General features: G+C 41.1%; 2 protein-coding genes across 7 annotated transcripts in view; one reads left to right on the forward strand and one right to left on the reverse strand.

The window, feature by feature from the left end:
* Positions 1-13196, reverse strand: part of LOC119494006 — a 32720-nt gene that overhangs the window by 5221 nt on the left and 14303 nt on the right. The window contains exons 1-6 of one of the 5 annotated variants that reach the window (XM_037779601.1): positions 3827-4200; positions 3465-3522; positions 1557-1571; positions 1339-1466; positions 1112-1247; positions 111-395 (exon numbers count right to left, since the gene is read on the reverse strand). In XM_037779601.1, coding sequence (XP_037635529.1) covers positions 111-395; positions 1112-1247; positions 1339-1466; positions 1557-1571; positions 3465-3516 — 616 coding nt within the window. In that variant the 5' untranslated portion in view covers positions 3517-3522; positions 3827-4200. Of the gene's footprint in view, positions 1-110; positions 396-1111; positions 1248-1338; positions 1467-1556; positions 1572-3464; positions 3523-3826; positions 4201-13196 lie in introns of those variants that run through there. The other 4 variants (XM_037779600.1, XM_037779599.1, XM_037779603.1 and 1 more) reach the window with 4 other exon arrangements.
* On the forward strand, positions 5002-10920 carry LOC119494011. 2 transcript variants are annotated; one of them, XM_037779611.1, is made up of 10 exons: positions 5002-5149; positions 5295-5343; positions 7057-7196; positions 7336-7471; positions 7591-7860; positions 7949-8248; positions 8341-8501; positions 8593-8709; positions 10256-10300; positions 10476-10920. In XM_037779611.1, exons 2-10 carry the CDS (start codon positions 5298-5300, stop codon positions 10668-10670), a joined length of 1410 nt encoding a protein of 469 aa, XP_037635539.1. In that variant the 5' UTR covers positions 5002-5149; positions 5295-5297; the 3' UTR covers positions 10671-10920. The 2 variants fall into 2 exon arrangements, with proteins under 2 accessions (XP_037635539.1, XP_037635540.1); XM_037779612.1 differs by having other exon boundaries at positions 7949-8241; positions 8340-8501.

The raw sequence follows: 13196 nt of genomic DNA on the forward strand, positions 1-13196 counted from the left end.
GGATGGAAGGAAAAGATACAAAATATAAATGTTATAGATGACAGGATCCTAAAGACATTCATCAGTCAGCTTCCTAAAAGTCATCCTCTCCATCGTCTGTCTGTGCTCACCGCGGACGGAGAGGGTGCAGCGGGACACGACCTTCCCCTCGCCGTCTCTCACGGTGTAGTTGCCTTGGTCCGCTTGCGTCACTCTGTCGGCCACCCAGACCTTCCCGCCCCGCAGCAGCCGGCCCCGGCCCGCGTCGCTGGTCTCGGGGTCCGTCCGGTTCCACAGCACGACCGGCATGGCCTCGGGCGGAGCACCGCGGGGAGAAAACTCCAGCAGGGAGCCGTTCTCAGGGATGCTGTGCTCAAACTTCTCCCCGTAGTTTCTGGGGTAGGACTTGATGCACTCTGAAGAGGGAGGGAGGAGAGAACGATCAGCAGCAGTGGAAAGTACTCTTACTCAAGTACTGTTCTTAAGTACAATTGTGAGGTGCTATACTTGTCATAGTATTATAAAGTAGTAATTGTACATGTTATTTTAGAGGGGAAATAGAGCAGCTGTGTGAAAATGAGGAACTTGGAGCATCTTAGTTATGCTTTAGTTTAGGTTTCACAAATAACCAATCTTTAACTTCATCTTTTGGCACATCAGCACCACTTTATCATCAGTATCAGGACCTGGAAAAGATGCACAAGAAATACTGCGTTTATTCTGAAGAAAGAACCACACGGACCTGATGGAGGAAACTGACTCTTTAGTGGAGAAGGGAAATTACTTTTTTTCATGTAAAGCTATGATTTTATTCTCGTAATATTACGACTTTTTTTCTTGTAAAGTTATGACTATATTCTCGTAATATTACAACTTTTTTCTCGTGAAGTTATGACTTTATTCTCGTAATATTACAAAAAAAATTCTCTTAAAGTAATGACTTTATTCTCGTAATGTTACAACTTTTTTCTCGTAAAGTTATAACTTTATTTCCGTAATATTTTTACTTTTTTCTCGTAAAGTTATGACTTTTTTCTCGTAATATTACGACTGTTTTACTTGTAACGTAATATTTTTACATCAATGTCAAGCCAATCAAAGAAGCAGCTGATGCACTGTGAAACTATTGTACCTGAAACAGTCAAGCGAACGGCCTCGTAGGTGAATCCAGAGAACAGTTTGATGGCGTAAAGTCCCTGATCGGCGTGAGTCACTTCTTTCAGGACGAGCATCTTATCTCTGGTCCACTCGAACCGCCGGTCCTTCACCTGCAGTTGTACAGTCAATAGGTTTTTGGAAATCTGTACACACACACACACACATGAAACAAACAGAAAGCACGGACACACTTCCACTCACTACGGTTTTGTCCAGCAGGACGCGCCTCGGCCCCTCGGGGTCCGGTGTAAAAGTCACCATTCTGGACGTCGAGTACACGGGAAGACGAAACTCCCTCCCAGCACACACCACCTGGGCTTCTCTTTCACCTGCAGGAGAGACAAAAGAAAAGAAGGTCATTGACCTCCTCCAGAGAAGATGTTTCTGTAGGTGAAGGACATGTGACGCATATGACTCACTTAGTACGACCCAACCTGCGGTGAGAAGAGCAGAATTAATCTGATTATTATTATTATTAATCTCCTCCAGACCTCACATACACTGGAATATTACTGAAGGTTTCTAATAGAGTTCACCATTTCATTGGTAATGGGTTTATAAGTTGTACAGTAATTAATGACTTCATTAATGTTTAATAAATCCTTGAATTGTTTTCAGTCAGGTTTTAGAGCTCGTCATAGCACAGAGTCCTCGTTCTATTATAGAAACTTTACTCTACCCGATGAGATTAGACAGGCTACATCTTAAAGGTCCCATATTGTAAAAAGTGAGATTTTCATGTCTTTTATATTATAAAGCAGGTTTAAGTGCTATATAAATACTGTTAAATTATCAAAACGCTCAATATACGGAGAAATACACACAGCCCGTATTCAGATATTGCGCGTTTGAAACAAGCCGTCTGTCCATTTGTGATGTCACAAACATTCTAAATGTGTCCCAGTTTATTTTCTGTTGCAGTGTATGTAAATAACATCAGCTGACAGGAAGTAAACATGGACCCAAGCTGTTGCCTAGCAACACAATTCCGTTGAAATGCACTAAAACGGAGCGTTTCAGACAGAGGGTGAATACAGGTATATTCAGGCAGACAGTATGAGAAAAATAAAGTGTTTTTTTTTAACATTACAGCATGTAAACATGTTCTAGTAGAAACACATCATAATTCTTTATAGATCAGTTCTAAGAATAACTTTGGGTTTTTCCAGGTTGTGGTATTTATGATACTTCATTTGACTTTTTAGCTCATTAAATCAGTGAAACGCTGAACTTCTGCCCTAAAACAAAATGTTTTTCCCCAAAACAAAGTCAGCAAAAGAACCCGACATGTGTATAAATTGAGTATATAAGTATAAAATGAATTGATATATTGAGTGGGTTTTATTAACAGTTAATAGGCTGACAAATCAGGAGAGCCCTGACTTTGTTTATGTAAAATTCAACCCTCAAATGGACTGTTTGACCTCTGACCTCCAGGAAAAGAGCTGCGGATTATCTGGACCATAATCCAGTTACTAACAACAAATTAAGATTTACAACTGTGGATTTGACAGATTATGTTAAGAACCTTTTAGTGATGTCTTGTACAGTTTGGATTTACATTTACGTGACTTTCTAGTAGGGATGCACCCATACGACTTTTTCAGCCCCGATACTGATACCTGGACTTCGAGTATCGGCCGATACCGAGTACTGATGTTGATGATGTATGATTATTTATTATCTGGTATGATTATTATACTTGATCTTAGTATTTCAAACTATTGTCTTTTATTATTTTAAGAACTACTGTCTCGCACTCAACATGTGAATTTGAGCACGTTCATGCACGAGTGTATGTATGATCCATGTTTTATGCGTGAGTGTGTGTACATTGTGACTTTGGTATGTTGTGTGATGCAGTGGCCTATATTTCCCTGTGGGACAATAAAGTATATCTTATCTTATCTTATCTTATCTTATCTTAAAGAGAGAAATCTGTGACTCTTTGTTGATGACTTCATTAACATTTGTATATGAAAAATGTACGGCGATTATCAAAAATAGGGATTGCAGTTGGTGGTTTATCAACATTATTACTACCACATTAAAAAAAAGGATTAACACCAGTCAAAGGGGATTTTCCACAACCTGGCAACCCAATTGTTTTCTTCTCAGGAGTGAAGTTGATATATATATATATACATATATATATATATATATGAATAATAATGTTGAGTTCAATAATGACAGTAGTTCTTTAAAATAATAAAAGTAATAAAAGACAATATATATATATACATATATACAGCATTAGTAAATTATTATTTAAGCCATTACAACCAAAAGGATTAAAAGTGGAACCAATGTTATATTCATGAACTTACCCATAGAGAGAGGAAGGGCAAACAGGGCAGTGAGCAGGACACAGGAGGACATCTTCAGCTGTAAAGGACAGAGTCGTGTGGACAGATATTGTCATTCATCATCACCCTCCATCATCAATCATCAATCAATACCAGCTACAGGAGGTGATGAACTGTGGTGATGCTCCTGCAGAGAGACACATCCTCTACACATGAATAATGTCCACAGTGATGCATGACGCCCTGTCTGCTGTCTGCTGTCTGCTGTCTCCTGTCTCATGTCCACTCAGGTGTCCAACAACATTTTACTGCGATGCAGCAGTTCTATCAGCTCCAGTTAAAGTAAACACACATGATCCCACAGTCTCTCAGTGTGAACTCACCTGCAGGATGTGTGAAGAATAACTGAATAAACCCTCCTCTGGATGTTATGAGGTGACTGTTTTTCTGTGTGAATGGTGATAAGAGGATAACACCGTCCTCTGCAGAGCTGCGCATGCGCACTGAGCTCCTCTTCTCCTGATGGATTATATTCTCAGCTGCTGCTGCGCAACGTGCGTCACGTGTTTGCTGCGTAATTGTGCCAGTTCCTGGGTATAAAATACGCAATTAGCGCACAGAGAGCGCAGTTTTGTTTTTTTTCAATATTATATTTATTGTTTTTTTTGTTCATTTTGAAACATTACAATCCGTTCACACAATGGCAATACAAAGCGATTAATACATGTACATTGTTACATATAGTACCTTTAAAATAATAAATCCTACACAAACAACTTGGCAAAAAAAATCTGCAAAATTACAATACAAATTCTTTTGACATGGTCATGGAGCATATATATATATATATATATATATATATATATATATATACGTGTATATATACTGTATGTTTGTATTCTGGGGGTATCATTCCTGTGCAGAGGGTAGTTTAGTTTATTTATTGACTACACTGAGGGTGTTTTACATTTTAATAATTTATTTATTTATTGTGTTGAGTTGAATGTGCTACTTATTTTGTACTGTAATTACCTTGTGCCTTTTCTACCTTTTTTCTTTTCTTAAAGCTGACTCGGTGTAAACTGCTCAGAATTCCAATGTACTGATAGTGCTAATGGCAAATAAAACTCTTGAATCTTGAATCAGACAAAACAAATCATCTAAAGCAGAGGTCTTCAGTAGGGGGTCCTCGAATTATTATTATTTATTACAATTTATCTACTCACTGTACCTTGCACGTGTATAGAATAAAAACATGAATATATGAACCTGTGTATTATTTGAATAGCTTAGTATTGAATGCACAATAACAATGTACATTTATACATGGCACTAGGCCCAGTTTAATATAAAACACTATTTTATACAATATATATAGTAGGGGGTCCCTGCTCCATCTCTCCATCAGTTTGGGGGTCCTTGGCCTGAAAAACGTTGAAGACCCCTGATCTAAAGCATTTAATCATATTATGACCTCTAAGATTTATCTTGGGGCCAACACACACACACACACACACACACACACACACACACACTCCTTGGTTCGTTGGGATCACCGCCTGATAGATTTGCGCAGTTTGCAGTTTGCGCAGTGATGACGCAGACAGAGCAGCGCGAGAAGAGAAGCCTCTCCCAGTTCTGTTGTTTTCTTTCTTCCTCTAGTAAAACTCAAACTCGACCGGAACACAGAAGGGAAGAACTCTGCAGTGAGTTATTCAACTGTTTGTCAGGTTTTATTCTAATGTTGTGCTGGATGTGTCCAGATGTTGTTGAGCTCTCTGGTAGAACTGGTCACATGTGTTGATAATAAACTGATAATAAACTGATAATAAACGTCTCCTGTCTCTGCAGGACATGTTGATCTTCTACCTGACTGTTTGCTGCGTCCACCTGTTGGGTGGTGAGTATATAATAAAATAGATCAAACAGCCTCGCAGAAGAAGTGCTTCCGGGTTTAACCCGTTTCACATTTACCTGTCCTTACTTGTGCGCTGTAGGGGAGACCGGGGTCGGTTGTACCGGCACCACACAGAAGGGATCAATGACCTTAGATGTCATGTGATCAGTTTCACCTTTGACATCATTCCTTCCTGACCCTTTGGAATTTCACAGCATTTATTTTACAACCCAAACACAGATTATCAAGTATACAAAACAATCTTTTGGACCAGGTCTATATTCTACATCCTTTTGCGTTTTATTAGCTTTAAAGGGACTGCTTGTAAGTTTTTACACGTATAAATCTACCGGGTCGGGATCCCATGCAAGCTCGTGTGTGGCCGGAGTCTCTGCTCCGTTGCCTGCTTGCCTTCACTCACACACCGCGCACGTTCTCGCTGTCTTGCTCCACCTCTACACGTGCATGCGCGCACACTCCACACTGCAGAATAGTTAGTTTAGCTCTGAGAATATCTAGTGAATGTACAGTGGACGTTTGGGCAGAAATAAACGCTGCAGCTCCTCCAGACCAACAGAGGTTTCCCGTGTCTTGTGAAGTGACGGGGCTCCGCAGAGAGAAACGTTATTGTGCCGGTCGGAGACGATAACGTTTCTCGCTGCGGAGCCCCGGAGGCTGAAGCAGGAAAAGCCGACACTAGGATCAGCATTGATTCATGGAGAGACCTTCATCTGGTCAGCTAACATTACTGCCAAGCAGCTGAAATATAGAGTGATATTGTGCTTTTAGCTGACGTGTGTCTCCTCACTGTGTTGAGCAATGCTCGTTCATGTCTAGGCCCTACTTACATTACACTTACATTTGACCTTTAAATTCATTCACTTAGTTAAAGGTAGGGTCGACGATGTTGGAAAGCTAGCATAATTTGAAAGTAGTTGTAGTTTACCGATTGGCTCCCAGATACGTCACTCAAAGTAGGGCGGCACAATTAATCAAATATTACGACTACGATTTTGGCTTCCCACAATTAAATGAACATGATCGACAGCGATATTGACGGCGTGTTGCTCGCTAGATACAGATACAGTATGTGAATACAGCTCGCCGCCGGGTGACATTATGAACCCAGACACGACAGCGTTTGGTTTTCTGACATAACTGGGACTTCCACAACACGTACAAAGCAGCAACAGTGGTTATTTCTGGAGGAAAGCGAAGCGAAAATTTGCTTCGCGCTTGGTGTGAATGCACGGTAACACAATACGAAGCACAGCACACGTAACTTAAACGAACATAAACAATAGCACATGCACAACAACAGCACTATGTAATGATGCATTGAATCGCTGACACGCTCCTCAGAAAACGTAAACGCAGAACTGTTCTCCGCCTTTTCATTTTGAAAGAGCAACGACCAATGAGGAAACTCCAACAGTCGGCCGACCAATCCTGTAACTTCATCACTCAGTCAGTCAGTGACAGACTTTTGCGTTTGTCGGGCTGGCCCTCTGCGGTCCAGCCAAAAGAAGTTGGTTTACATCTGCAGCTATTATTACATTCACGCATATACAAAATAATTCACAATTTTTTCTGTGATTGGTATCAAATGTATTGCTTACAGTATGTTATCCACATGTTCTCAGATGTTTTATATCTGACTTATCTTAACGTATCCCTCCATCTATCTCTTCTTCTCTTGTGTCTGTCTGATCGAAGCTTCATCTGTTAGATCTGTGTCGGAGTGCTACGGCAGCAGTTTGACGTTGCCGTTTTCTTATTCACCACCCATATTTGATGGACCGCTGTACTTCATTTCGAAATCGGGATCCAGGAAGCTCCTGATGGATGAGGGGAAGGTGAGCAGCTTTTGGCGCAATAATTTATACCATCACCAATGTTGCTATGACATCCAAGATGTGGAATATATGACGGAAGTCATACAGCAAACTGAAGTCTGTCCTGAGTTAAATGTCTTTGTGTCGTCCACCGATCCAGTCAAAGGACCGACGCCTCAAAGTTTCCCTTGGCCGGGTTAGATTCACAGATTTGACTGAAAGACATGACGGCGGATCTTTTTCCGTGTCAACTAATGGCAATAGAACACACGTTATCCTCTCACTGACAATTAAGGGTGAGAATTTTACAATATTTTTTATATTTAAAGGCTCTATTCAATCAGAAAACCTTTGTGGGAATAAGTATTTCTATTAGGTGTGTGCAATAAGTTTTTTTTGTATGTGCTTTTTTCAGAATGTTCTGAGACGATAACGCAGTATTACGGGGATATATATTCCATTAATATTCCTAGAGAGGCTGAATTCCTGGAGTTCACTCCCCTTGGCAAAGTGAAAACGCAAACGGTCCTGTGGAATCGCACTGCTCCGACCAGTCAGAGAAGTAGAGGGTCGATAAAGCATAATGGCTGGGTGATGAAGGACCTCACTCAGGATGACATGGGCCACTACAACGTCAGAGCAAAAGACAACACTTTGCTGTCTCGGAAAGGGCTCGCAATAGAAGGTGATATTAGGAACTTGATAGAAGCTGCATGTGAGCTTTTAGACTGCTGCACATCTGATTAAATGTTCTTATACTCTTTATCACACAGCGAACAAAAGAACCATTCCTGCAAAGGTGAACGAGATGCTCGCCATCAAGTATCCTCGAGTACCGACTGACACCCTGTGGACTGTGACTTTTACACCTGAGGGGAAGCCGCCATTCACATTGATAGAAAGAGGTCACAGCACCCAACACGAAATAGGAAATAACTTTTTCCCTATTGAGGTTAAGCAGGATCGCTTTGTTATTGATCCTGTGAAAAGCACCGACTCTGGCACCTTTGAGTTCATAGACCCGCAAGGCAACCTGGCCCTGACTACGGAAGTGGTGGTACAAAATAACCCTAGTGAGCAGCAGCACATTATTTTGGAAAAATGTATGTAAATGATGATAAAGAATTACCATAACCCTCCTCTCCCCCTTCTTCTGCTCTTACAGAACCATTTAATATGTTTGTTTATATTGGTATCGGTGTCGCGGTTGCCCATGCGCTGATTTTGTGCTGTTGCTGTGTGACAAAGTGCTGTTGTAAAAAGAGCTCTTCTAAAAGGGACGAGTCCGCTCCTCAGACTGCATCTGCGCCGGCTGTGTATTACCATGTAAGTACTTCCTCAAAACAGGCATTCAGACCAACTGTTTATAATATTATGATGCTATTTTTACTTCACTATCGTCCTTCCAAATTTGCAGGATTTGAATCAACCTGCAGGCCCAAGTTCCTCTGCTGCACCTGCTCCGGATAACTCATATCAGCCGATGAATTCCCTCTTTTCTAGAGAACCTACAAATATCTCTCTTGAGCCACCGGTAGGTGTTACCTTGTCAGGGTAAGGGGTGGTGTGGAGGGAGAGATACTTGAGGCAGAGATACTGTGTGAGGAGGACATGTTGAACGAAAGTTTTAACTTTGGAAGATTTTGCCCCTTAAAGGGACTGTTTGTAACTTCTTACACGTATAAATCATTGCAGGTCGGTGTCCCATGCGCGCTCGCGTGTGGCTACGCTGTTCAGACAAGTCTCCAACACAAACTACACGGAAGCACACTGACGTGTGTCGCCTCACTGTTTACAAGCAATTTCTGATTCTTACATAGAGTCCCTTTAAAGGGACTCTATGTAAGAATCAGAAATGTCTTGTTAACAGTGACACCTGTGGCCGTTAAGTCAACTAAAGTCAGCGTCCTGTTGCTGTCGCTTGTGCTCGCTCTACATAGACATGAACGAGAATCCGTCAAAACAGTGAGGAGACACACGTCAGCTAAAAGCACAATATTACTATATTTCAGCTGCTTGGCAGTAATGTTAGCTGACCAGACGAAGGTCTCTCCATGAATCAATGCTGATCCTAGTGTTGGCTTTTCCTGCCTCAGCCTCCCGACCGCGGCCGGAGGGAACAGGGGAGACGCCGGAGTTTTGGTCGGAGACGATAACGTTTCTCTCAGTGGAGCCCCGTCACTTCACAAGACACGGGAAACCTCTGTTGGTCTGGAGGAGCTGCAGCAGTTATTTCTGCACAAACGTCCACTGTACATTCACTAGATATTCTCAGAGCTAAACTAACTCTTCTGCAGTGTGGAGTGTGCGCGCATCCACGTGAGAGGTGGAGCGAGCTGAGCAAGCGAGTAACGAGTAATGAGCGCGGTGTGTGAGTGAAGGCAGGCAGAGGAGCAGAGTACAGCAGAGACTCCGACCCTGGAGACCAAAGCTACGGTCTCCCCCGCGTCCTCCGACCGTGGCCAACACTGTTTAACAGACGGGCTTTGTGGTTTTGGTGCTTCCATGTAGTGTGTGTTGGAGTCTGGGTCTGAACAGCGTAGCCACACGCGAGCGTGCATGGGACACCGACCTGTAATGACTTCTAAGTGTAAGAAGTTACAAACAGTCCCTTTAACTTGGTATCACATTAAGAAGGGAACTCTTGATGGCCAGTATGACCAGTATGAATGATTACAGCAAGTAAAACTTGTTTCATAGTGAGCACCAGTCTATTGTTTTTAAGGCAGACAGAAGGTGAACCTATCCTCTAACACACACAGACATGATACACACATTTATAGGTTCGGTGTGATCCCCATCATTATGCCCAACACTTCTTATAACTCCAGAACTCATGTTTTTGTTCAGTATAAAAGTAATCCAGTGGTAGTTGTTTGTATATGCATGGGTACATTGCAAACAGGAACTGCTAATAGCTAATTCTGCATACTTTTGATGGTGCCAATTTTGCCCAAATGTATAGAAATATAGGCTAAAAAAACAAGGCCCACAGCATAACGCATTGAATCCATGCTAACATTATACTTCCTGTTTATGTACTCCTTTTTCTGACTTGCATGATTTGTTTTACCTTACAGGCGTACAGCTCAATGAATATCCATGTGAACCCCCCTCAGCCTGAGGTACAAACACACAAACACACAAAATTCATGAAATGTAGGTAATTATCTAAACAAAAATCAAGAGAGTCCTCATTCTGATTCGTTTTTTTGGCCCTTCAAAAGGCGCACTCTCTTCACCGACACTGTTTCATTAAAACACGTTTTCCTTGTTCATATTTCCCACTTCTCTCTCCAGTTTGCACCTCTAGGACGGCAGGGACTCGATCCAGCTCCTCTACTCGGCTCCGATTGTCTCTCCTCGGACCCTGAGCAAAGGTTTGAGCTGAAGGGACTAACTTTTCCTTCTGCTCCCCCCCTCGGTTCAGACTCAACTGTCTGTGATGTTTATACCTCAGATAAACTCAGCCACGGCTACAGCTATCATTCATGATATCATTCACACCATGTTGACCGGACTTATCGTAGGTTAAAATGCGGAATAGTCTTTCTATGAATATAAACACTAATGCGGTGTGATCAAAGAGGCCAGTGCTCCAGTAACTCTTGATTACTCAGCATTAGGGATGTCCATAAATAACCGTTTAACCGTTAACCGACATTAAACATTTTAACCAGTTAACGCTATCGGTTAAAACGGTTAAAAGAAATATTAATAATTAACTCAAAAGCTGAGCGGCTCAGAGGAGGGGCTCGTCTCTTTAAGGAGAAAAGCTGGTCCACCTTAACAGCCCACCTTAAGAGGCGGAGCCGGAGTTGCAGGATACAGGAAGTCGACTCCGGTCTCTCCGGCTCGCTTGATCAGAGCGGAGGAGTTGTAGTTTAGTAGCATTTATTCACCGACTAATAAAGTGTCCACACACTGCTACACCTACGTTCACAGCTAGAACGCCACCAACAACCTCACACTGTCTGTCGGAAAGTTACGCAGACTACGTGTGTGTCGGTGGCGAGCACGAAGCCTCCGGCAACGCTAGAGCTGCTAACGGAGCACAAATACACACACTGTTTGTTGGACACTCGCTAAAGTTACGCCGGAAAGACACACAGCTGACAACCTGCTAAACTAAACTAAATGTGCGATGGAGACTTTTACTGGGAAAGTGGCTGCATGTCTGCGACACTACACGCAGCATCATAGCTGCTAAGTTAACGCTCCCGGACGCTGAACTGGAGACCCCGTCAACCAATATCTGTTGTGCTCCTGCAGCTGGTGCACCGCTGCATGCGAGGCACAAATCTTGTCAGTTAACGGTTAATAATCGGTTAACGAGGGTCGGTTATCGGTTAAGAACATTTTTCAAAATGAGCATCACTACTCAGCATTAGAGGAGTAATAAACCAAGACCATATATAATTTTAACTTGATTCCTACAAATGATTATATTGCCGGTATGGAAGATTAAAGCTCCATACTATAGTTATCGTAGAGTGAACGGCTGTAATCAGTGTGTAATATTAATGTGTGCACCATAAACTCAGGTTATGCATAATGTACACTTTCTCCTGCTGCCAAGGATATCAGAGGAAGGAGAGATGTTCCAGTGAGTCTTTAAGCCACTTCAACCAGCTTTACTAATATAATATTTTTATTATGATTGTTTCAAACCGTTATGTGCCAATTCAGCCTTACATACATTATATATCAACGTGTCTGTGTGTTTTTTATCTTTTACATTTTGAGAAATTATATGCAATATTTTTTATTTGTATTATGTTTTTTAAACATGTAAGTCCTATACTGGAAACTGTTACACTCTTTTGGTGAATATTTCTAGATTTTGTTTAAACTGGATTTTTTTTTTTTTCAATAAGCTATTCTTTCCGCTTTGAGAAACTCCCCCGATCATGAGGCCTTGAAATCAATGTAAAATAGTTATATGTGATACAAATATTTGTCTGCGTTATATGTGTAAAGATATGTAACTGTGTTTTGACTTTTTGAAATGAAGCCAATTATTACATCCCAGAGGAAAGCTGCAGTTAGCTGCATTAAATTAATTTTTATGTATGAAATTTAATCTGAACCACAATTTTTGCGTCAGCTACCACCACATTTAATGAATAAAGAAACATGTATAAAGGGAACTGCGTAAAAGTACTGACGCCACAATACAGCCCAAAAACAATCTGCATTTAAAGAAAAAAATGGATGCAAACAACAGAAGTACTCTACATTTTAATTGTTTTGTAAGAATGTGCTCCTTTCAGTGTTACGTTATTGTTGCATGCATGAGATCACAGATGCGACTTGTTTATGGTTGAATGTTTTCTGTAATTGCCTTACGTCATGCTGCTGGTGAAACGCCCGAAAACCTATTTTCACAATCAACGTCTTTTTCTGTTTACTTATAAAGTTGGAACAATTTTTGTTGTTTTTGCTTTTGTTGTTTTTCTTCTCTTTTTGTTGCTAATGTTACGAGGAAGTTCCCCGCTGTTGATCGAATGTGATCAAACCACACTAGCTGAGTTTCTATCTGTTAAACTATTAAAGACGTACTCCAACAATTTATTTAATTCTGTCAGAGTTAACGTGTTAATAACAAAATACTTCATCTTTTGGCACATCAGCACCACATCATCATTATCATCAGTATCAGGACTTTGAAAAGATTGTGCAAGAAACTGAGTTCATTCTGAAGAAAGAACCTCACGGACCTGATGGGGAAACTGCCTCTTTTGTGGAGGAGGAAATTACTTTTATTCATGGCCCATAAATCCACAGGAAGCGATCTGCAAATGCGCAAATATCATTCCACGTGTAGAATTAGATGCACAAATGTGTAGATATATCACTTTACATGTAAACCTTAAAATACGTATTTACAGAGTAAGTTATGTGTATTTGCAAATCGCCCTGTATTTTTGTGGATGTGACTTTATACAACACAAATACAAAAATACATGTTTGTGGATAGTGAAATATTTGCAGATCATGGTACACATTTGTGGAATGTCT

The sequence above is a fragment of the Sebastes umbrosus genome, chromosome 9, assembly GCF_015220745.1.
Source record: "Sebastes umbrosus isolate fSebUmb1 chromosome 9, fSebUmb1.pri, whole genome shotgun sequence".
NCBI classification, from domain to species: domain Eukaryota; kingdom Metazoa; phylum Chordata; class Actinopteri; order Perciformes; family Sebastidae; genus Sebastes; species Sebastes umbrosus.

Excerpts from the sequence above, each read along its gene's own strand:
- LOC119494011 (XM_037779611.1), top strand. The coding sequence starts at position 5,298 with ATGTTGATCTTCTACCTGACTGTTTGCTGCGTCCACCTGTTGGGTG. Across the intron at positions 5,344-7,056 it reads CTGCGTCCACCTGTTGGGTG|CTTCATCTGTTAGATCTGTG; the intron begins GTGAGTATATAA and ends GTCTGATCGAAG. Across the intron at positions 8,249-8,340 it reads GGTGGTACAAAATAACCCTA|AACCATTTAATATGTTTGTT; the intron begins GTGAGCAGCAGC and ends CTGCTCTTACAG.